This window comes from Tachysurus vachellii, chromosome 18, assembly GCF_030014155.1.
Source record: "Tachysurus vachellii isolate PV-2020 chromosome 18, HZAU_Pvac_v1, whole genome shotgun sequence".
NCBI classification, from domain to species: domain Eukaryota; kingdom Metazoa; phylum Chordata; class Actinopteri; order Siluriformes; family Bagridae; genus Tachysurus; species Tachysurus vachellii.
The window spans coordinates 11,300,694-11,323,499 of NC_083477.1; the positions used below are offsets into that span (position 1 = coordinate 11,300,694).

Genomic DNA, 22,806 nt, shown 5'->3' on the forward strand with positions numbered 1-22,806 from the left:
TATAGACGCTGACTGAATATAAGATAATAAAAAAAGAATAAAACAATTTTTATGGAGCAATGTGCAATACATTGCCACTTTCTGGCACCAGTCTTACGTTTTGTCTTAAAAACTAAGACAAAACGTAAGATTGATTAGAAAGTAATGTAGGATTCAGTGGTGGCTGAAGTGGTTGTGCTGTGTCATCTGTTAGAAACTACTATATGTGCTGCAGTTACCATATCCATATTGACCTATCAGTTAAATCTGAATAAAATAATATTTTTTCATTTTATAGTATTTATATTAAACCCAACTACAGAGTGTTCAGAATTTTTCGACTGTCCGTCTAATAAAACAGGACACAGGTCAGAAGATTCAGGAGCAGGAGTGCCAAATGTGAAGCAAAAGAAGTCAGCAGATTGTAGAGATTATTTTCAGGCTATTAGTGATCTGTGCTCATTCACTCATTTCTGTCTTCCTTCCTGATAGAGTCGTTGCTTAAAAGGAGCAAATACCAGAATGATGACGTGTACAGACTCAAAAAAAGGTCACAGCAAATCTTTAGCCTACTGTGTCACCGAACAAAGCACACCAGTCCGGCGTCATTGTCTCCACAGTCTCGGATCATGACATCATAATGGCTTTAGTACAGTTCTTAAACCAGAGTTCTTTGGCATAAGGAGTGGCCTTGTCCGAGCATTGACTAAACACCCAGTGCAGACAGCCACTAAACGTTCTCCCAAAACTTCAAATTGTTTTAGATAATGCAGAAAAACTAGTTCCTCTTTATAACAAGGTAGAGAAAAACCTGTTTTCTGACTGAATATACTTTTTCATGATTATACCATGAAGCAGAACAGTCTCAGATTCCTGATAAACTCATTCCTGAGTCCACATGGGGGTTTTGTGTTCAAAATTCACATTCAACAGCTGGTGTATCGAACATACAGCACATTTAATACTAATTTCATTTACTGTATGTAGACGTTTAGCGTACACTATAAGAAATTACAGTTGTTTGCACCCAACATTTCATTTCAAGATACATGCCAGAAAGAGCTCATTCCCAAAAAGGCTTAAGTATCATAAGTTAATACATTTAGATCTCTAAATGAATAACCTTGATTAATCGTTAGTATAGGAGCGGCAGCAGGACATCAAGGACCGGCACTAAACAAAGGGCATACGCGAGCGTGATCGCCATTTAAAGACATCCGGCTAGACGGTAGTACTGTATCACCCAGCCATTTGGGAGGCACTCAGTTCTTACACTCAATTTACATTAAAGCCAATATAGTATAAAAGGTTTGAGCAGGAATTTGTCTTGCGTTCTTTTAGACTCCGATGAACCAGAAGTACTTCATGTATTTTCTCACTACTACGCTGGAATTAAGATCTTCACCCTCATTGTTTTATTTTCTTACAATACCAAAAAAAAAAATGATTTATAACAAACAAGACAGAATGTTGAAGTATCATAAAGGATATATGTTAGACTTGTAACTAGATAATCTCATTCCCAATAAATAAATAAACCTCTAGTGAGAAAGTTGTCTAGTTTACGTGGATTTTAATATCTGATTTTAAATCTTGGATATTTAATATTATTCAAACAGTTCAGAATTAAAGTTAGGGTTCGGTCAATAAAACACCATTTTCCGAATGTTATTATATTATCAAGGGTTTATTATTTAATCGAAATGAATGTAATCTTTATCAAGAACTTTCTACCATAAACAGCATTTGGAAATAACTGGAATATAACAAACTTTGGAAAGACAGAAAAAAAAGCTCTTTGTATAATTTGGGAGTCTCATTGGCAGTTTTGTATTTCAGAATTTTTTTCTCTATTGATTTTTCAGGAGACTCCAAGAGTGAAGTAGTATAATATCTATTTCCTCTCAAATGATCAGCCTTCAAAAACATGTCTAGGCTTTAACCTGTCAGATTCAGGTGATGACTGGTGGAGATGTTACACAATTCATTTAATTGAAAGCATTTAATTTTGAAGTGAAAATCAATCTTGACTGAAACTTTTCACCTACATCACGTCATCCCACACAGCACACGAATAGAAGATAATGCTCATGCAGAGGGAAGAAGTGTGTTAGAGGAGATTATTTATTTTCTAGCCGTGATATAGCTTATTTTAGAAGATATCTAATTTCTGTTGCAAGCAGTTTCTTAAGCATTGCAGATTTTAGAGCTGATTGTTAAGATGCACATTTACACATGGATTTTAGGTTAACAACATCTAAAGAATCTGGAAATTTGTATTATAAATAAAAAATAATCAGATATTTTTGCATAAAAATGTTCATTTGTTTGGAAGCAGCTGATCTGATGTTCAGGGGTAAATGTTTAAAGCGTAAAATATTTAATTGCAGAAGTTTTTCCTTCTATTTTGTTTGTGTAAACATTAAACCAAACTTTGAATTCATTGAATGAATTTTCTATATATGTTTGTTTTGTAATTCATTTTAACCTGTAAATTGTAATGGCATCATGTATCAAAGTTCTTCGAGATTCATGACATGTTATTGTTGCTCTGTCTGTCATGTTTGAAGGGTGGTGTGATGCTATATGTAGTTAAATATGTTTGCACATGTGGTGTACCAGCCTTGTGTATGGCGTGTGTACAGGCTGCTCAGAGTAATGCGCTCAGCAGCTCATCTGTGCAGCTGGAGTGAGTTGTTTGTATGCAGAGAGCAGCTACGGCTGATTGGTGTCTTTTCAGGAACAGAGACTCAGTGGGTGAGCTGCAGCTCTGTTATTGAAGAAGGGAGCAGGCAGCTGGCTGGAGCTGAATAGACCTTTCTTAAACCTCTCTCTCTCTCTCTCTCTCTCTCTCTCTCTCTCTCTCTCTCTCTCTCTCTCTGTCTCTCTATCTTTTCTGCCCCATCCTGATTTCTCTCTCTCTCTCTCTCTCTCTCTCTCTCTCTCTCTCTCTCTCTCTCTCTCTCTCTCTCTCTCTCTCTGTTTCTCTCTCTGTCTCTCTCTCTATATCTTTTCTGCCCCATCCTGATTTCTCTCTCTCTCTCCCTCTCCCTCTCTCTCTCTCTCTCTCTCTCTCTCTCTCTCAGTGCCAGGTGGAATATTGATGCTGTTATTTTTTCCTCATTTCTCATTTTAGCTGAAGTTTTGTCTTTAGATATTATTGGATAATTAGAATATTAATTTTGGATCAGTTCTCATAAATCACATCATCTCACTGTCAGGAAGAAACACCATATTATTTTTCTAAGCAAAGCACATGTGTGAATTCGCTCTAAGCTACAGAGTGTTTTAAAGGCAGTGGTAAGAATGATGCAATAAACTGGAAACGTTTGTGTGTGGCGTTCCATCTGTCTGGCAGAAATCATCTTTTCTGTTGTAGATTTTTTATTTTTTGTGACATCACATCCTTTACAATTGATCTCACTCCCCATAACACACCAATACAGGCATATTACTAGATAATAAAAGATGACTAGATTTTACTAGATAAAAGTGTCTCGTTTTAAAAAGTAATCAACTTCTACAATGAAATTGATTATTTTCCTGTAGCTCCGTGTTCCATGACATTTACACAATTGTTACACAACGATTGTACATTTCTGTTTACTAACAAAAATTGAACGTCCATGAACCGAGTTCCTGCTTATGTAGGGTAAATAGATTGGAAGCACTTGTTCCCTCTGCACCCTTTTTTCTCTTTTTGAACTTAATAGCACACAAAAGTATCTTGTTGTTAATGCACTCTGTAAAAAACAACATTCCATCAAACCCACTAAAGAGGTAATCTTCGTAGAACCGTACGATTGAGTAAGAACCCCTTAAGGAAGTTAAAAATAAACAACATTTAGGGTAAACCCTATCCAATATATCCTAATTTTTCTATTCATTTGTATCATTCTTCTCTCTCCTAGGTCATCGCTCACATGTCCTCATTGCCTTAAGCAGAGTCACACATTCGATCCGTTCCTGTGCATCTCTCTTCCCATCCCTTTGCGTCAGACCAGGTGAGTATAGCTCAACCCCACACGCCGTTTTCAGTAAACATCTGACCGCTGATAAACATCTGGGCCCTTATTCATAAAGAGTCTAAGGATGATCTCAGAGAGCTCCTAATTTAGCTTAAAAATGTCTAACTAGCAATCTCAGCTTAAGTGTGATTCAGGACCAATCTCAGAGCATCTCTGAGCAAGCAAAATACAAACACTTTTATCTTACAGAGGAGGCGGAGCTAAACCCTGTTACTAGGTATGACACATTCTTTTGAAGACTTTGATTGGTTGTCCAATATATGGTCTATTATAAGCCTTTATTTTGTCTCTATGTTAAGAGACAAAATAAATTTGAGACTATATCATGTAGGGATTACGTTCATGACCGATCATAGAGACCGATCATAGAGATGCATTAACATCTGTATGTTATAAATATAATAAATATAATGTAAATGTATTCATTTCTGGGGGGCACGGTGTATCCTGCCTTGATGCCCGATGACACCTGAGATAGGCACAGGCTCCTCGTGACCCGAGGTAGTTCGGATAAGCGGTAGAAAATGAGTGAGTGAGTGTATTCATTTCTTCTCCCTCTTCACCTTTTGGTCATTTTCTCTTCTGCTAAAGAATCTCTTAAGCCTCTTAAAAGTCCTCGTCTTTACTCCTAAGACTTTCTGAGGGTTAAGATGCTTTGTGAATAACTTTCATCTTTACTAGGATCTTCTCTTTTATCTTCAGGTGAAACGCTCACATTTCTAAGAATTTTCTTAAAATTTCATCACTAGGAGCAACCTTTTGCACTAAGAATTTTCATGAATACAGGCCAGTTATAGACCAGTTAGTTAGTTAGATAGTTTGGACCAGTTATAGAGCAGGAGTGAATTCAGTACTGGAGAGCTGCACAGATCAGAAATACTTAATGAACTTCATTCATTCATCTTCTACCGCTTATCCGAACTATTCTTGCGTCACGGGGAGCCTGTGCCTATCTCAGGCGTCATCGGGCATCAAGGCAGGATACACCCTGGACGGAGTGCCAACCCATCGCAGGGCACACACACACACTCTCATTCACTCACGCAATCACACACTACGGACAATTTTCCAGAGATGCCAATCAACCTACCATGCATGTCTTTGGACTGGGGGATGAAACCGGAGTACCCGGAGGAAACCCCCGAGGCACAGGGAGAACATGCAAACTCCACACACACGGCGGAGGCGAGAATCGAACCCATAACCCTGGAGGTGTGAGGCGAACGTGCTAACCACTAAGCCACCGTTTCCCCTTAATGAAAAAAAAAATATTTATTATTTATTATTACTTTATTATGGGTCTAACAATATGGCTTACTATATATCATCGTGTGACACAAAGCTCTTAATTAAATATATCTGTGTATCGAGTCATACACTAAACATTCAACTGACTGCATAATGACGTAAGCTGTTTGTCATAAATGAAACTTATAGCTTAAATTAGGAGAGGCTACGGTACTTTATAATAAACAAGCTTTCTCTAAAACCTTTGAGATAAAGGATATGGCTCAGTAATTATTGTACACAGTGAGGTCAAGATTAGAACTTTTCAATAAAGGTAGTACCATGACATGTTTGAAATTAAGTGCAAAAAGCACTATAATACGAGTTATAATACCAAGATATCCCTAAACAGGCGCACAGGCAATACGTGAGATCTGGTAATACGTGAGCTTCATCTGGGAGCTTATTTAGGAAAATTGACATGGTCTAAGGTCTGGTGTGTGGGAGGATACTGACTGCCAGGAAGAAAACATTACAGTGCTGATTCTGTCGGATGTGCGTGAAAAAAGGCGGCACTAATTCCACAAAACTAGACGAAATCATGACTCAACACTCTCTTCTGTCTCTCACACACACACACATACACACAAAGCATACTCTTTCTGCTACGTTCAGGCAGTTCATTCAGTCCAGGCTACAGATACAGTATAACCACGGTGATCTGGAAGTTCATATCCGGTAGTGGAGGAATACCTCACTTCAGACTCACCCCCTTTCAATGTCCACACCATTAAAGGTTTAGTCAGATGACCAATGTTTTATTATGCTCCCTTCCCCTTTGCTTTTATTTCAATATGCACGCCTTAAGATTCTCGGGAGCCGAAGTACCGAATCGAAACCCCACCTTAACACATCTGACAGAATTTGGGGTTAGTATTATGAAACCCCTAGTATAGTCCTCTCCAGAGTCTTCTCACTGGTCTGGACTTGCTGAATTGATGTCCAGCATTACAGTGTAAACCAAACAGTGCTTTCTGGTATCTTCACCTGTTATGCAGTATGCAGGAACAAGAGGAAATATCTATTTATAGCAGCACTCCAGGAGACCAAGCATTCAGAAGAACAGGGCCGAGCTGTCTGGTTACATTCAGCGACAATCGACTCAAAGGGCTCCTCCTAATATCAAAAACAATAGCACATTCAGACTGGAACCATGAAGCACACCGCACCCTGTGAGCACTGCGCTTGGGCCTGCAGGGGAAATCCTGACATTTTTGACGAGTCGCCTATTCACATGTGTAAACACTCACAGGGGCGTGCAGTACACATGTTCCCAAATCATCCCACACGCTGTCACACGCTCATTTACATATACTGCGCATGTATACACTCGTATTCTGTTTAAATAACCCATATTTAAATTGTGTTACAGCTGAGCTAAATGTCACGTGACAGCGTGATGACTATACGGTTTCTGCGCTTACGATAAATCTGAACAATAAGTATAGCATGTGACAGTTTATGAGATTTCCTCTCTGTTCTGTGCAGTGTTTGCTCCAGATTTTATTTACCTTTAGTGAGCTGGTGTGTCAGGACATTGTTTTTTTGTTTTGTTTTTTTTTTGGATACAATGCCAAGACAGTGTTAATGACACAGGCTGCTCCAGCAGCAGGGAGGTGAGGCTGGTAATTAGAGCGGCTGATTTAGTGTTAAGCTGCCTTAGTGTTGTCAGTGTTGGGCAGCCTCTCTGTCCCACACTCACACCCCTCCGGTTATGGTGCCAGGGTGTGCTTGGCTCTGCATCTCTCTCTCTCTCACTCTCTCTCACACACACACACTCACACACACACAGAAGGTTAATAAGGGCTTCATATCCTCTGCATCCAATTTACTTTCTATCTTTTCAAATGTATCCCTTAATTGAATTTAGTAAATGAAGGGTACACAGAGTTAAAGATCTCAGTATTAATGTGTTCGATACACAAATATTGTTGAAAATAAATATTATAAATAATTTTAATATAAATAAAATTTCTTTTTTTAAACGTATTTGTATATATTTTTACTTGTCACAAATGAGGGTGGCCAAGCAGCTTTTATGACACACACATACACACGCACACACACACACACACACACACACACACACACACACACGCACACACATAAACCCAGATTATCCTCAACACTTCACTGTTTATTCCTAGTCTGCTGAAGCAGTTCAGTAGGCAGATCTGTCTTAAGTAGATATGCTTCATGGCTGTAGTCTCGGCTCTTGGTGGCTTATCTGCCAAATGTCTTTCAGTCTTAAAATGTGAACGGATCAATGTTAAGTACAACGCCCTGCTTAAAATGTGTGCCACAAAAGATTCCAAAATTTTTGACATATAAAAAAATACCAATTATTATAGAAATGAATTGAAGTTGTGTATTGAAATAATGGGTGCATTGTTTTACAGAAATTCTAGCCTTTGTTCCTCTGACTGTTCTTGATTCTAGTAAATGGACAACAAGAATGAAAGAAAAAAAACAGTGTCTTCATGATCAGATAGTAGTAATCAGGTCAAATTATGCCATTGTTTTTATCTGACAGAACAGAGACAGTTTATTTCATTAATTTGCTTTACATCAAATTTACATCAAATTTACATCAAATTTGCTTTACATCAAATACACCCAACATTTCAGCCGTTTTTGCACATACTGTACAATATCTCAGCCATTTCGCACATACTATATTAACACATACAGTATTAACACTGGTCGGTCGGCGCTGTTTCTGTGACTGTTTACTATTTATTGTCTTTTGTGTACTGCATTTTTTGTACTTTTTGTATTGTCTTGTAACTTGTGTCTGCACTGTCATTGTCCTGCACTGTCTTGTCCTGCACTGTCTGGTCCTGCACTGTCTTTAGTCCTGCACTGTCTTTTGTCCTGCACTGTCTTGTCTGTCTTGTTTGTCTTGTCCTGCACTGTTTGCACCAGGTTGCACAGTTGCACTTTATGTGGCTAAGACTACTTACAAGTCTTTAGCCCTGTCTTTGTTTCTATGTAGCACCTTGATCCTGGAGAAACGTTGTCTCATTTCACTATGTACTGCAACAGCTATATATGGTTGAAATGACAATAAAAGCTTCTTGACTTGACTTGATCAGCAACATTTTAAAATAATAACGAATTAACGTCGAATTGTACGTCGTCTTGTCCACCGCGGTGTCGTCGGCCATCTTGAATATTTATCATTTTCTCATCCAGCATCAACGCCTGGTACCTTCACTTCTCCTCTGCTACGTAAAGCAAAGTTGCAATTGCTGAGTGCATGAAGTGTCCAAAATTCTTTTTTTTTTTTTTTTTTTTTTTAAGTTGAATAAATGCATCATCCTTTAAGGGTACTTGAAGTGCACCTCTTCCTCTCACACTATTCACATGACAAATTGCCACAAAATAGTTCATCGGTATGTGATTTTGGATGCACGTGCTGACTTCTTACATGTTTTATAGTGGTGACCCACACACACATTTATTTCTGCATTTTCATTTTCATCAAGCTTCACTGCGCTGTACAGATGTATCTAGAAATGGTTCACTGCCAGGAGGAAATCTGATACAGGTAACTATATGAAATATCTCCAGTGGCCAGGCCTGATCTACCAGTTGAAGTTTCGGTTCAGTGAATGGAGCTGGGTTTCTCTCGGGGACATGCCACACAACTGAGTCACACCATAGAATTAGGAACATTTCCCACAGCCAGAGAAAACATTAGGAACACTTCCCACATCCGATTGATTAAACGCCGGCCTTCTCTGTTTATCGTGTCACAGCCTTGGTGGGTGTCCATAAACAGATTAGCCTGTTTGTGTGTAAAAGGCTTTTGTCAGGTTAATTGCATGTCTGAAGGTTTTCATTTCCAGCCTTGGATTGTCTTACCTTTTCATTTCATAGATGTGTTTTTATCTGCTGGAAAAAAAACACACATGGCTCGTACTGTAAATCGAAGGGAAACAGGGTATCCTATGGTGTAGAGATTTTCTCTGTATGTAGAGATTTTAATTTAGTTTTCTCTTTTATATCATTAGTCAAATATTTAAATATTGGATGTTGCCAAGATTAGAAGATTGCACTTGAAAAATATTAAAATAAATGAATTTATTACTATTACATGGAATTGACCCTTTACCTGTAGGAGTGGATAAATCAGTATTCCAGGCAAAGGGGACAAGAGAATTATGTGTCTGAGCCATTACTGGTCGTCTTTTTTGTCAGGCTGGGCAGGCTAGCATTCACCCAGGCTTGTGCGACATAGCAGTTTAATCATCCATACATGATTTAACTCTTCCACAGTGTCCAGAGACATTAACAATGATTATAAGATAATGTAATAAAATATAGTAAAGTTTAGTATCTTGGCATCACACCACCAAGGTTGGGGGTTTAGCTGCCATCTCTGGCCTGTGTGAGTTTTCATGTCCTTTCTGTTCTTCGAGGGTTTCCACTGATTACTCCACTTTCCTCCTCCAGTCCAAAGGCACACATTTTAGGCTGGTTTCTTGACAAGCACTTTTTTTTTTTCCTTTTACTTTCACTATCCAATTGTAATTATTCCAGATAAAGGGTTTCACGTCTCTAGAAGAAGTTCTTTAGTCAAGAAGAACTCAATCACCAGTTCAGTCACTGATGCTCATGCAGACTTGAAAAAGAAAATAACAAGAATCTATTATTTTAAAATCGATTTAGAACCAAACAAAAGTCACATTAGTAATATTATTATTTTAAAATACCATGCAACACTGTGAAGAGTTTGAACTGCATCGTTTTGACTTTCACATCTCCGAATCAAAACTTTTATCTGCTGCTTTTCTTCTCTTTGTTTTCCTTGGCTGTGTGCCGAGCCGCACACTCGAACCCTATCACTTTCCCCATTCTGACCCCCTTTAAAGCTGCTGACCCTCAAAACAAGACACACTTCGCCCCTGCTGTGTGACCCCTCAACTGTGACCCCACAAACCAAGTGTTTTCTGATAAAAAACCAACAATACTCAAAGTCACACATGTTCCATGTTTCTTTTCCATTTGATTGTTTTGGTTGAAATCAGTTTCTCTTTGAGAAATACAAGTTGCCTTTACAAAAGAACACAGAGCTTTGAAGTTGTCTGTCAGATCATCTTCACAGCGGAAGGAAGCTCCCATAGGTGTGTCTCATGCAGAAGGTCAATGAACAGTCATCTGTGAACATTAGGTAGAAAATATCTGAGTTGAGTTAGTGAGCTGCAGACTTATCCACCTGACCAAACCAGACTAGACCAGATTCTAGCTTAATGTGGCTAATTAGTCTGTCTTTGTCAGGTGGCAATTGGTGTTAGATGAAAACAGCTACTGAATTAGCTGAATGTTTACTGATGAGTTTGGTCAAATTTGCAAATGGCAAAGGTGAAGTTCTAGCAACTTCAGCAGCTCAAGGCTGTTAAATATCTACACCAAAAATGAACTTGTTGAACTAGTTTAGAAACAGAGCTCAACATTTTCTACAGCGTCAGTAGAATAAGTCTTTCACATAGTAATGGTGCAAGCCTATGTTTTGGTGAGCTAAGTGTAAAACCTGATGCCCAGAAGCTGCCATCTATTAAAAATGTGGGAAGTTGAGCAGGATTTGAGTTTTTATAACACATTTGCATAGACTTATTATTAGACAGATTATTCCTGATCTACTAAGGTGGTTAAATAAAGTAAAGATTTTATTATTTTATTTCTTTATTTATTTTTTCAAATAATACATACGCATAATTCACACTAAATGTATTGATGTAGAAATGTATTGTATTTGTATATGTATTTACTGAAATTTTGTGTGTGTGTGTGTGTGTGATTTAGGCCACTGTGTGTGACTCTGGTGTTCAGCACTAAAGGGCAGAGGTATTTAAGAGTGGGACTAGCTGTGCCTTTATTCGGTTCTCTGGCTTGCCTGCGCAGAATGGTGGCAGATGAGGGCAAGATTTCCCCGGACCAAGTGAGCATAGAAACACACACACACACACACACACACACACACACACACACACACACACACACACACACAAAGATGTATTATTGTCCTATCCTTTCATTGGCTTTATAGTAGTTAGATTGAGTTCAACTTTTAAAAAGTGGCATTACTCAGCAGAACATCCAGTTCTTTGCTCTACATTGAAAAGAACAAGCTGTATTTCCAGATCAATCTCGCTTTATTTGTGCACATTTAAGCCCACCAAGTTTATTTCCTTGGCCAGGGACAAACCCCCAAACCCCAAAGGAAACCGAAACATACACAACCGTATTCTAATGCCATACTCAATATTCATTAAAAAGAAAAAAAAGACAGTGTTTTCTTTTTCCTTTTCTTTCTTTTCTTCACTGCATTAGATTTAGTAGCTCCGATAATGTGTCACGTATGGACGAATTAGCAGGCAATTAAAAATATTTATTGAAGTCATTAGTTAAAAGCGATTCAAGTGTTTCACACTGAATTCTTTTTGGGATATAGTCTTAACAAGTAAACAGCACTTTTATTAATATGTCTTTCTTTTGCTCTAGGTGATTTTGACTGAAATTTACACTACTGGTTTCCAACGCTCCTTTTTTGATGACGATGATTTGACCAGCATCGCAGAAAATGATGTCATTTACGCCTTCCAAGCCCCGCCTCTTTACATCAGGGGAGGATCCACGAGAATATCAGGTAAACTACAAAAACGTTATCGAACACTACTTTTCTTACTCAGCATAAAAATTGTTTTCAAGCCACAGATATTATGGCATTTCACATTAAACATATCCATTTATTGTTTATTTTAGTATATACACTCTGAGAAATCAAATCTGTAGAAAGCTGTATCCTACATGGTCCACCTGCCAACAAGGAACAGAACAGATTGGTACCTTTGTTTCTGATGGAGTATGATTTCTCTAGGGTTTACAGGCAGCCTATTCAACAGTAATGCACACAGGCCTTATGAAACAAGGCAGCGTGGCCTTGAGTTTCAGACACGATCTAACATTAAAAATCAAAAGGAGTTTTCAGGAAGAATAGCAGCTGCTCAGAATTCTATTCATCTGACAGAACAAAGGTACAAGACAAAGATTCACCTACATTTTCATACATTCACAAACACACACACACACAATACCAGGATAAACATTCGTTCTTTCAGTAAATAATATTATGGGCAATGATAAACATTTAACTCTACTGATGGAATTGTGTATATAGCAAAAGAAACATCATTACATTAGCATTTCTTTGGCCGTCATGGTGATACAAGTACAGTTGTATGCAAAAGTTTAGGAACCCCTGACAATTTTCATGATTTTCATTTATAAATATTTGGATGTTTGGATCAGCGATTTCATTTTGATCTATCAACTAACTGAAGGACACAGTAATATTTCAGTAGTGAAATGAGGTTTATTGGATTAACAGAAAATGTGCAATATGCATCAAAACTAAATTAGAAAGGTGCATAAATTTGGGCACCCCAACAGAAAAATCACATTTAGTAGAGCTTCCTTTAGCCGAAATAACCGCCTCTAGCCTATGCTTCCTATAACCTGTAATGAGTGTCTGGATTCTAGATGAATGTATTTTGGACCATTCCTCCTTACAAAACATCTCCAGTTCAGTTAGGTTTGATGGTTGCCGAGCATGGACAGCCCGCTTCAAATCACCCCACAGATGTTCAATGATATTCAGGCCTGGGGACTGGGATGGCCATTCCAGAACATTGTACATTTGCATACGACTGTACATACGACTGATGGACTTCGGTATAATGACAGAAATGTCACCAGTGTGTGATCTCAGCACTTAAAGATAAACTGTAGGTCTTGCACATGCCACTGCTGCAGACAGCCTTCTCTGTTTTGGAGTGAAACAAAAGACATCACTATCATATAATTAAAGTTTCATTAAAAACTTAATACTTTAAGGGTTTAACCTCTGAGTGTTAATATATTTACATTTAGTGCTAACTTCTAAAACTAAAAGTAAACTCTGTCATGTTATGATCATTTCCCTGCTGACTTTGAAACTCATTGTGCATCACTTACAGTATGTCTAAATCACATGATTATGAATAGAACTCCAATTAGTCAAGAGATAATATACAGAAACTATTCAAGCTTTTATTGAATTAAATTCACTTCTTCATTCTTCTGTCTGTATACAAACTCATTCCATTAAGCACTGACACAAGTATTTATTTATAAATGTTATATTATTCATGTTAGGTTTGATCATGAAGGGCTTATGCATGATTTATGTGGACTTATGAACTACATATGAAGTTGGAATATTGAAAGGCTTCATTGGAAGGTTTCTATTTAAACTCAGCCTTTAATTAAAGTGTTACAAAAAAAAAGTTTTTTTATTGGAATCAATTGATTTTCAGCCACGCTGTCTGTGTGACTGTCTCCGTACATATGCCACTTATCCACGCGATGTATTATGCAGCGTATTCATTCGTAGTTGTACACAAGCATTACACGTGCATGCTGAAGCCAGGATCGATCCGGGTTTTTCTCAGCTGTCCGCAAATAACAAATTGTCTAAACAGATCCAGACACACACAAACACAGACATCTTTCTATTCTGTGTTTGTGCTATTAAGTGCCACGCCTCACCGAAAGACAGACACTCACAAACATAATGCACGTGGCAATGGTGAAGGGGCTTAACACTTGCTGAAAGGTCCCCATAATTACAGCAGGCTCCACTGTATTTACACGCATGTCTGAACATGTGGCACATGCTGACTGGGAAGAGACAGCTACGAGGAGGCTGGAAGATGGAGTCAGAGAGGGAAGGACAGCTTTCTAAGTGCACTAAGAGTGTGGTTATTCTTAGCCTCTTCCATCTTCAAGATTCTGGCAGTGTGAAATCTGTTCCTGTAATATTGCTGTGCTCAGTGTGTGAAGCCAGCTTGGGTTTTAAGCGTGTCCTATGGTCATTTCTTTGTGGACAGAGACCCAGTGTAGCTCTACAGGGAGGTCAAGGTGTTTAATTAAAGATCTGACAGTTTTGGCTAATGCTAATACTCAGCACAGAGGAGCTCTCAGGCAGCTGTGAGGGGAATTGGATTGACACTCAGTGTTACTCACTGAAAGAAAGGATGAGAGGATGAAGACGATGTATCTTGAGCTGATCCATTCTTGCTTTGGTGTACTTGCATTATAGCTGTAAGGTAATTAATTCATCATGAGGTAATTTTCACACACAGACACAGACACACACACACAAACACACACATATTATGCTCAGTGTTCTGAGCATTTTCTGGACTGTGTTCACTCTTAATGAAGTAGTGAGTCATTTTTAGAGCCCTTTTATGTCTGTGATGTAAATCTTAATTGCAGTGAAAACTGTAGAACCAAGTGTATGAAGGTAAAATCTAGGCACTGCTCAGAGCTCCGGACATACATTTATTCATTCCACACTTTTCAACACTACTACAAATGGCTCGACAAACCCAAAGCAAGTCAACAGAAACGAGTCAGTCCTGAACTCACAGCTTTCACTCCACGTAGGATTGTGCGTCCGTGGTCTTTCCCCTTGTCTGAAGAGATCATTCAAAGGTCCAGTTTGGATGGTGCCAAGAAAATACATCATTTGCCAATAACAGCTGTTACTTCAACTGGACATATCTCCAAACTTGTCCTGAGACAAGACCCAACCTTGTTATCCAGTATCTGATATCCAACTTAAATGGTTTTGAATTATTTGAAACTTTTTTTTTTTTAAGTCAAGAAGCTTTTATTGTCATTTCAACCATATATAGCTGTTGCAGTACACAGTAAAATGAGACAATGTTTCTCCAGGACCATGGTGCTACATAAAACAAAGACAGGGCTAAAGACTTAGTAAGTAAGTCCTAGGTACATACTGTGCAACTGTGCAACCTGGGGCAAACAGTGCAGGACAAGACAGACAAGACAGTGCAGGACAAAAGACAATACAAAAAAGACTATACACAAGAGACAATAAACAGAAACAGCGCCGACCAGTGTAAATACTGTATGTTCAACAATATTCCGTCTGCAGTAATACTAGAATGGACACAGTGTTATAGCAGCAGGTCCCTGAGATAATGTAAAGAATTGTGCAAAACAGCAAGCGACTGAAATGTGAGACAATCTGTGCAAAGGGAAAAAAAGTGTGCAAAAACAGCATGTAAACAGGTTGATGGATGTAAACAGCATGTAAACAGGTTGATGGATGTATATTGGAAGTGTGTGTATTTGGTGTAGGTCTGTGCAGTCCATATAGGTGATGTGCGTGCGTGTGTTGGGCCCAGAACAGTTTAGTTTCAGTTATTAAGGAGTCTGATGGCTTGTGGGAAGAAACTGTTACACAGTCTGGTCCTGAGGGCCCGAATGCTTCGGTACCTTTTTCCAGATGGCAGGAGGGTGAAGAGTGTGTGTGAGGGGTGTGTGGGGTCATCCACAATGCTGTTGGCTTTGCAGATGCAGCGTGTGGTGTACGTGTCCATTTGCTCATGCAAATAATGGTAGGCTTTTTCCAAAAACAAATCAGAATCCAATTAGTCGAATGTCACCATAGTTTTTTCTTCTTCTGTCGATGGATTTTGGAGAGCATTGTATTTACTAGTAAGTCTCGCATTGTGCTGCCATTGTGGCTTTTACTGAAACTGTAATTTTCACCTGGCATCATCATCTGACATTATCATTGTTGCACTATTTCTGTTTTATGTATTCCTATTTAAACAGTCGCAGTATTGTCTTTAATGTTGCATTGTGTTACTGAATCCTTCAGGAACCATCCTATCATCTCTCACTCAGTGTATGTCAGTATGCATGGCATGACAATAAATATTGATACATTGATAGTATGCATGGCCACATACCATGAAAGATGAATGAACCTCAGTCATTTTGATTTCAGGCCAATGGTCAAAAGCTAGTCCTGATTTAAAGCTATCAAATTACTCTATAGCAGTATACAATGAGACCTTTCTGTGTTTTCATGACTGTGCTCCACCTCTCACTCCATAAAATGGGTCCAAAATGACTTGAAATGAATCATGCAGAAGGCTGTGCTCGATGTACAGGAGGAAAGAGCAAGTCGTACCCCGATTACAGCAACTGTGAATAATATAGAGTGCCAGTTATTTTCCCCCAGACCAAGAAAATTCATGACCCTGATGTCTTGGTCTTTGGTGTTGCGCTTGTATGAGGATCAACTTTGCAATCCATGCCATGAGCTCCTGAGAGGAATTTTATTCTGAGAGCTTTGCTGTCATGAGAAGATATGTTCAATAGAATATTCTAGAAAAATTGAAAGCCTCAGATTCCTTTCCTTGGTTGAAGAGAATTGAACCAGATGTGGTCTTCTGCTGTGTTCACCTCCATGTGCAAAATCTTCACCATGGTTGTAAAAAGTGTTTGAGTTACTGTAGCCTTTTTTGGCAGATCTCCTCTGACCTCTCACATCAACATGGCTGAACGTATTAGTACAGTAGTTGTATCTGCAAATGGTCCATAGAATGCAGAGAGCCTGAATTCTTATGATTCAGTGATAATTTGGGATTAATACCGTCTTCCCATTTTAGTGCGCCGTCACTCAACAGATCTTTGTGCACCATTGTTGCATTTTATTTGATGCTGATTTCTTACTGTCTCTTAAGTCATTTGTTGTTCAAATTCACAGCTGTTAAAATGGTCTCTAAAGGATTTTTTTATGTGCAATAAATATAATAAATATATTCTTTCTGCTTGCTGCTGTCACTGCTCTCAATTTTCACTGCTCGGCATCAGTCGCCCATTTTGAAGCAGAGGTTTCACCTTTCCTGTGAATAATAAGAGCAGATGACAAGTCTCAAAAGGCTTGACGTGTTCTGTACTAACTCTGATATTTCTTCTCTTCCCTGGCTCAGGCTACCACCACAGTCTCCCTTCTTCACCGTACTCCTCGTCTGGGTCCGAAGCTCAGAGACTGGCTGCATCCGGGGCACTCTCCTCCGAGTTCCTCAACCATGGAGGGGGAACAACAAAGATTCTCCTGCTGGTTTGTAACGCTGCTGGAGCAGGCCAACAAGCTGTGAGGTGAGTCCTGCAGAACTACCTTACACTACATAGGTCCTAATTTACTGTATACTAAATATTAAATATGCACAAAATTGATAACATCTGGAGAAAGGAGCAGGCTGGAGCAGGCTAGAGAGGAACTCATGAGATTATATACAGAAGTAGGTGAAACCGGGTAAACAAACAAAGACAGAGTGAAAGACTTTGTAATATCGAGAACAACAAGGTGAACTTAGCATATACATCACTGTGAACTGTGAGCTTGAAAGCCTTGTAAAGTCTGTGCGAGCGTGATTGGCTGTTGCTGGTGACAGTGAACGTGGAAGTGAGCGTGTGTTCTGGGGAGTGTCATCCATGGCGGCCACGATTGTAGGCCACGGTGCATTGTGGCGTTTGTGGATTGTGATGTGGAGTTTGTTGATTGCCATGACCGTGATCATTTAGAGCCTTTTTTATAAATCACCAGCACATGCTAATTAACTGCATGCATGTACTCATTATTGGGATTTCTTTTTGTCCATTGGTGGAAATACTGTATTATACAGATCTAATTCTGGCTGAGCAATAATATAATGTGATGTAGCAGCTGGAAAAACCTCCTGCCCTCAGGCAAAAAAAACTGAATACGGATCAGCGGACCTTTATCCCAGGTTGGTTGTCAGCTCTTGAGAGGTTTCAGATAAACTTGACATAGTAGCATGATCCATCAGATAGGCTTTAGTCCATGGCAGCTAGATTAAGAGTCCCCTGTCAGTTCCTTTCTACTTATAGTAACAGCAGAATAGCAAGATCAGGGTAGGGCGAGTGTTCATCAAGTGTCCATTTGTGGAAAAAGCAACACTTCATGTGGCCTTTTCATACCTTTCAACACCTTTCAATCTGTGAAGAGAAAATCGTGACAGAAATAGATGGAAAAGACAAAGAACTGACAGCTCTTACAAGCTTTCACTTGTGTAACTCATACTTACCAAAAAATAAACATTATCTTTAAAAAAAAAACACGTTATTTCTTTCTGTGAGTCTAAAGATGAGGACACTGGCACTGATATAGCTGCATTTATGCTAAAACTTGTATAATGTGCTCCAGGTGTTTTCAGGTAGGTTAACAGCTTACAGCTTATGATTTTGGCTCTTTTCCCAGAGTTCCTACTTCAAAGAAAAGTCCTCGCTGATGTTATATTTTTTATAACATTTATTAAAAAAAATTAAACGTTGGATTATTATTTATTATTTATTTATTTACTTTTGATTTTTTTCTGGAAGAGGTTTGAGGTAGACTCTGATGTCAAAGGTAGACGTCACTATTGCAGTTACAATGGTGGTTTGACTAGTTAGTGATTTACGGAATGTCAAGCACGCTAGCTTTGATGTCAACACATCGGTATTCTGCATTTGAACCAGAATATACAGATGAGGAAGTGTGAGAACTGAACAGACTCAAGAAATAAATCTCTTCAGGTAGAGATCAGTGAGTTGACGAATGGTATTATGGGTAAAATCAGGAGACATTTACTATAGCCAATTACCATCAAACATGGATGATTCAAGTAGTCTCCTAAGCAGTCCAATTTTTTGTCAAATTTTGTGTGTGTGTGTGTGTGAATATTTACAACTTCACTTCACAAATGAGCATACAGTTATATGACACTACAAGCATTTGATATACAGGCACATTAGCATTTGTATGTGTGTGTATGTGTGTGTATGTGTATGTGTGTGTGTGTGTTTGTGTGTGTTTGTGTGTGTGTGTGATAGAGAAAAAGAGAGAAGACCTGCATGTGTTTGTGTGTATGGTTGTCTGTGTGACCTATGTGTGTCTGTCTTGCTTGGTTTGACTGTGTGTGTGTGTGTGAGAGAGAGAGAGAGAGAGAGAGAGAGAGAGAGACCTGTGTGTTTGTGTTGGTTGGGGTGACCTACGTGTGTGTGTTTGTGTGTGCATGTGACCTACATTTACATTTACAGCATTTGGCAGACGCCCTTATCCAGAGCGACTTACATTATCTAATTTTTTTTATTCAGCTGAGCAATTGAGGGTTAAGGGCCTAGCTCAGGGGCCCAACAGTGGCAGCTGGGTGGACCTGGGATAGAACTCACAACCTTCCGATTGGTAGCCCAACACCTTAACCACTAGGGTACCACATGCCCAAGTGACCTTTGTGTGTGTTGCTCGGTGTGGCCTATGTGTGTGTATACGACCCGTGTTTGTGTGTGTGTGTGTGTGTTTGGGAACGTGTGTGTGTGTGTGTGTATGTGTGTTTGTGAATGTGTGTGTTTGTGAGCATGTGTGTGTGTATGTGTGTTTGTGAATGTGTGTGAGTGTGTATGTGTGTGTTTGTGAGCGTGTGTGTGTGTGTTTATGTGTGTATTTCTGTGTGTGTGTAGCCTAGAAAGCTTGTTTCTCTATACAGTTTCATTTTGCTGTATTGTGGTAAATGGCAGTCTTTTCCTCCCCCCTGCAGAGAGCCTAATACCCTCACTGCCACATTAGGCTTATAACAGGGGAGAGGAAAAACACTGGCGGTAACAAACGACCCAGTACCAATTCGAAGCCCTGTGGTTAGAAACCTCTTCTTTAGGGTACTGAACATGACAAGGTCACTGTGTGAGCAATCCTACACAGCTGAAAATGAGTTTGTGTTTCGAAACAGCAGGAGGTGCAGCATATCTGCATTAGTGCCTGTTGTGGAAATCACTCAAGTCCTTCAACACACTCTCTCTCTGACTTCCTGTTTCAACTGGAAACCCAAGGTACTGAATCAAATCACGGCTCTTGTGTTATTATCATCCTGGCCACTTTAAGGAGAAAGACAGGAGATGATTTGATTGGATATTTCAGAAACTCACATAAGCATGTCTCTTAATCACATATTCAATCTCAGTAACAATAATCTGATAATATGCATGGACTTATTACTTGCTCATTTTGTGTGGGCGATTATGAAAATTCGGTGTTTTCAAAAATAAAGATTGTCCATAAAATAAAAAAGATTGCCCAGGCTTGTGCAAAGATTTCTTTTTTCCCTGCTCAAGACCATTTCCTGAGGATTTCCTGATAAATAAAACTAACTCGTGTTAACTAGCTAAGGCAAACACTGAGTACACTGATTTCACATTAATTAACTCAAATGAAATCTTTGTGTACTATGACAGAGCGAGACTGTCTAATGTTTCTCAGACAGAGCATGTGAGGTGACAGAGAAAGGGGGCGGGGCTTCCAGGCGGCATCAGAGAGATCACTGTCTTTCCAGAGTCAGATGGCTTTGGGCTCAACTCCGATGTAAGAAGGTTAGCAGGTCAGATAAAATAATCGGAGTAAATGTCACCAGGGCAAGTTAACAGCACTAAATCAATTTCAGACGATTGAATTGTCATAAAGCACAAGATAAAATGTATCCCGGCTGGCATCTCGTACCACTGGCTTTACTGCACCTAGCCACAAAAAGTACACTAATTTACACCTGGTTTGTAGGAGGCAAACAAATATAGTGTAAAACCACAAAAATGAGCTCCGATTTTTGACCAGCGAGGCTCAGTTCTCAGTGCTCAGTGTGTAATCATTCTCACTGATTCTAGCCTTCTTTTGTACGAATCTCCGACATGTATTTATATGATGTACAGAAATATACCTTGTCTCTTTTGCCTTATACACAGCACTTAAACTGCACTTGTAGGCTCATAACACATAACAGAAGATTTACATGCAGAACATAACTGCTTACTACTGAAAAGAAGTCTACACTCTATAATACATCAGGGCCAGAGCAGGGATGGTAGTAAATACCTTCTAATAACATAAAGAATCCTCTCCAGGCCTGGTGACGTTTAGAAGAACTGGCAGTTTCGAAGTTTTATCGAGTGATCATCTCTTCCATCTGTCCTCTCTCTTTTCCCCCTCACTCCTTCTCTCTCTTTTGCTGAAATCGCACAGCACGAGAATGTGTCAGAGAGGGCTTTCTTTCAAAATCAGTGGAGAGCAAGATGGAAGGAGGGGAAAGGAGTCAGAAGAGTTTATGGTTTGTTTTAGTTCATGACAGCGGGAAGCCACTGCGACTGTTACGCCAGCGTGAAATTACCCAGCCTTTTTTCCCATTCCTTTCAGACCGACTTGCTGTGCACAACCAGGAAGCCTTTTTCATACATTTCCTCTTTCAGACAAGCGAGATCGTAAGCTTTATCAGAATGACAACGATTCAGAAAATGCCACCTTGATTCCTCAGAGTTTCTTAACTATCCTTATGAGTCTTGCTGAACATGATTTTTGGATGCCTGACACTGCATGGAGATTTCAGATCTTTTTTTTTGTTTGCCAGAAAACAATCACGTCCCCACTTTAGAACGCTACCAAAGATTAAATATAATTATTTAAATTATTCAGGGCAGCACTGGGGAAATCTTTGGTACCTGGGGTGAAGAATCTAACCAATATAAGCAACATTAAAGGCTATAAGAGCAGAGAAAAAGATGTGATGTGTGACTGTATTGGACTCTATCAGCTCTGTATCCTCTATATAGAACCTCCACAGCAGTCATCATATGAAACTGAACATGGAACCAAAAGGTATTTATTTTATCACAAAGAATTGAACAGGTCTTACCTGACCTCAGATATACTGCATACTATAAAGAAACATTCAGGACATTTATACGACGGACATTGCACATAATGAGATACGATACTGAAAACTCTACACAGACAGTGCATGTTATTGACCGATGGCCTGTCCAGAGAAAGTCTTGAGAAGATTTAATAAACACAATAAATATCTTGAAGGAATTTTTCTATAGATCTAGAATAAGAATCTAAATACTAGATGGGGACCTTTCAAATGAAATGTGGAAAGAGGCAAGGATGCCGAAGTTCGCCGTTTTTATTCACTCTATTTATTGAACCTCTGAGCCAGACAATAAGATAGAGAGAAGATAATAAAAGTGGCACTGAACATAAATTGGCACTATTCACTGCTTTGGTGGAACAGTCTGTCCAGTCATTTCAGATATTAGTGACAGTCCAGGCAGATCTGAATGATTATCAGCTTAGAAACTTAAAGTGGCTTCAACATAGGCCCAGGTTTGGTGTTTTTTGTGTAATTTGTCATTTCTTATTGTTTTTTTCTCCCCGCTGGCTATTTTTACCTCATGAAGTGAAGTGAGCGCAGGATTATTCCAAGACACAAAGCTGTCCACGGCTTCATTACAAAATGCTGCTACGGTACTTGGGCATGCATGCAGATATGCACAAAGCCTTCTTCTTTTATATGCAATAGCAAAACAGACATCCAGCATTAGCTACTTTCGCTATGATTGACAGGGAGAGCATTGAGTTTGTTACCAAAATGCAGGCCGATTTATTCTCTCCTGGTCTCACACTCATCTATAGCTACAACATTTGTCAGCATTAAAACTCATAGTCCAGATTGTTACAGATGTTCAGTGGGTTTTACAGTAGGCGCATTAGCTCTGGTCCGAAATCCGAGCAATACTGTTCTTGCCCAATCTTCAA

The 22,806-nt window shown here is 39.1% G+C and overlaps 1 protein-coding gene across 1 annotated transcript in view; it reads left to right on the forward strand.

Annotated features, from left to right (window-relative positions):
- Window positions 1-22,806, forward strand: part of usp43b (ubiquitin specific peptidase 43b) — a 76,791-nt gene that overhangs the window by 40,113 nt on the left and 13,872 nt on the right. The window contains exons 4-7 of the mRNA XM_060892128.1: window positions 3,891-3,983; window positions 11,103-11,238; window positions 11,802-11,946; window positions 17,156-17,324. Coding sequence (XP_060748111.1) covers window positions 3,891-3,983; window positions 11,103-11,238; window positions 11,802-11,946; window positions 17,156-17,324 — 543 coding nt within the window. The remainder of the gene's footprint in view (window positions 1-3,890; window positions 3,984-11,102; window positions 11,239-11,801; window positions 11,947-17,155; window positions 17,325-22,806) is intronic.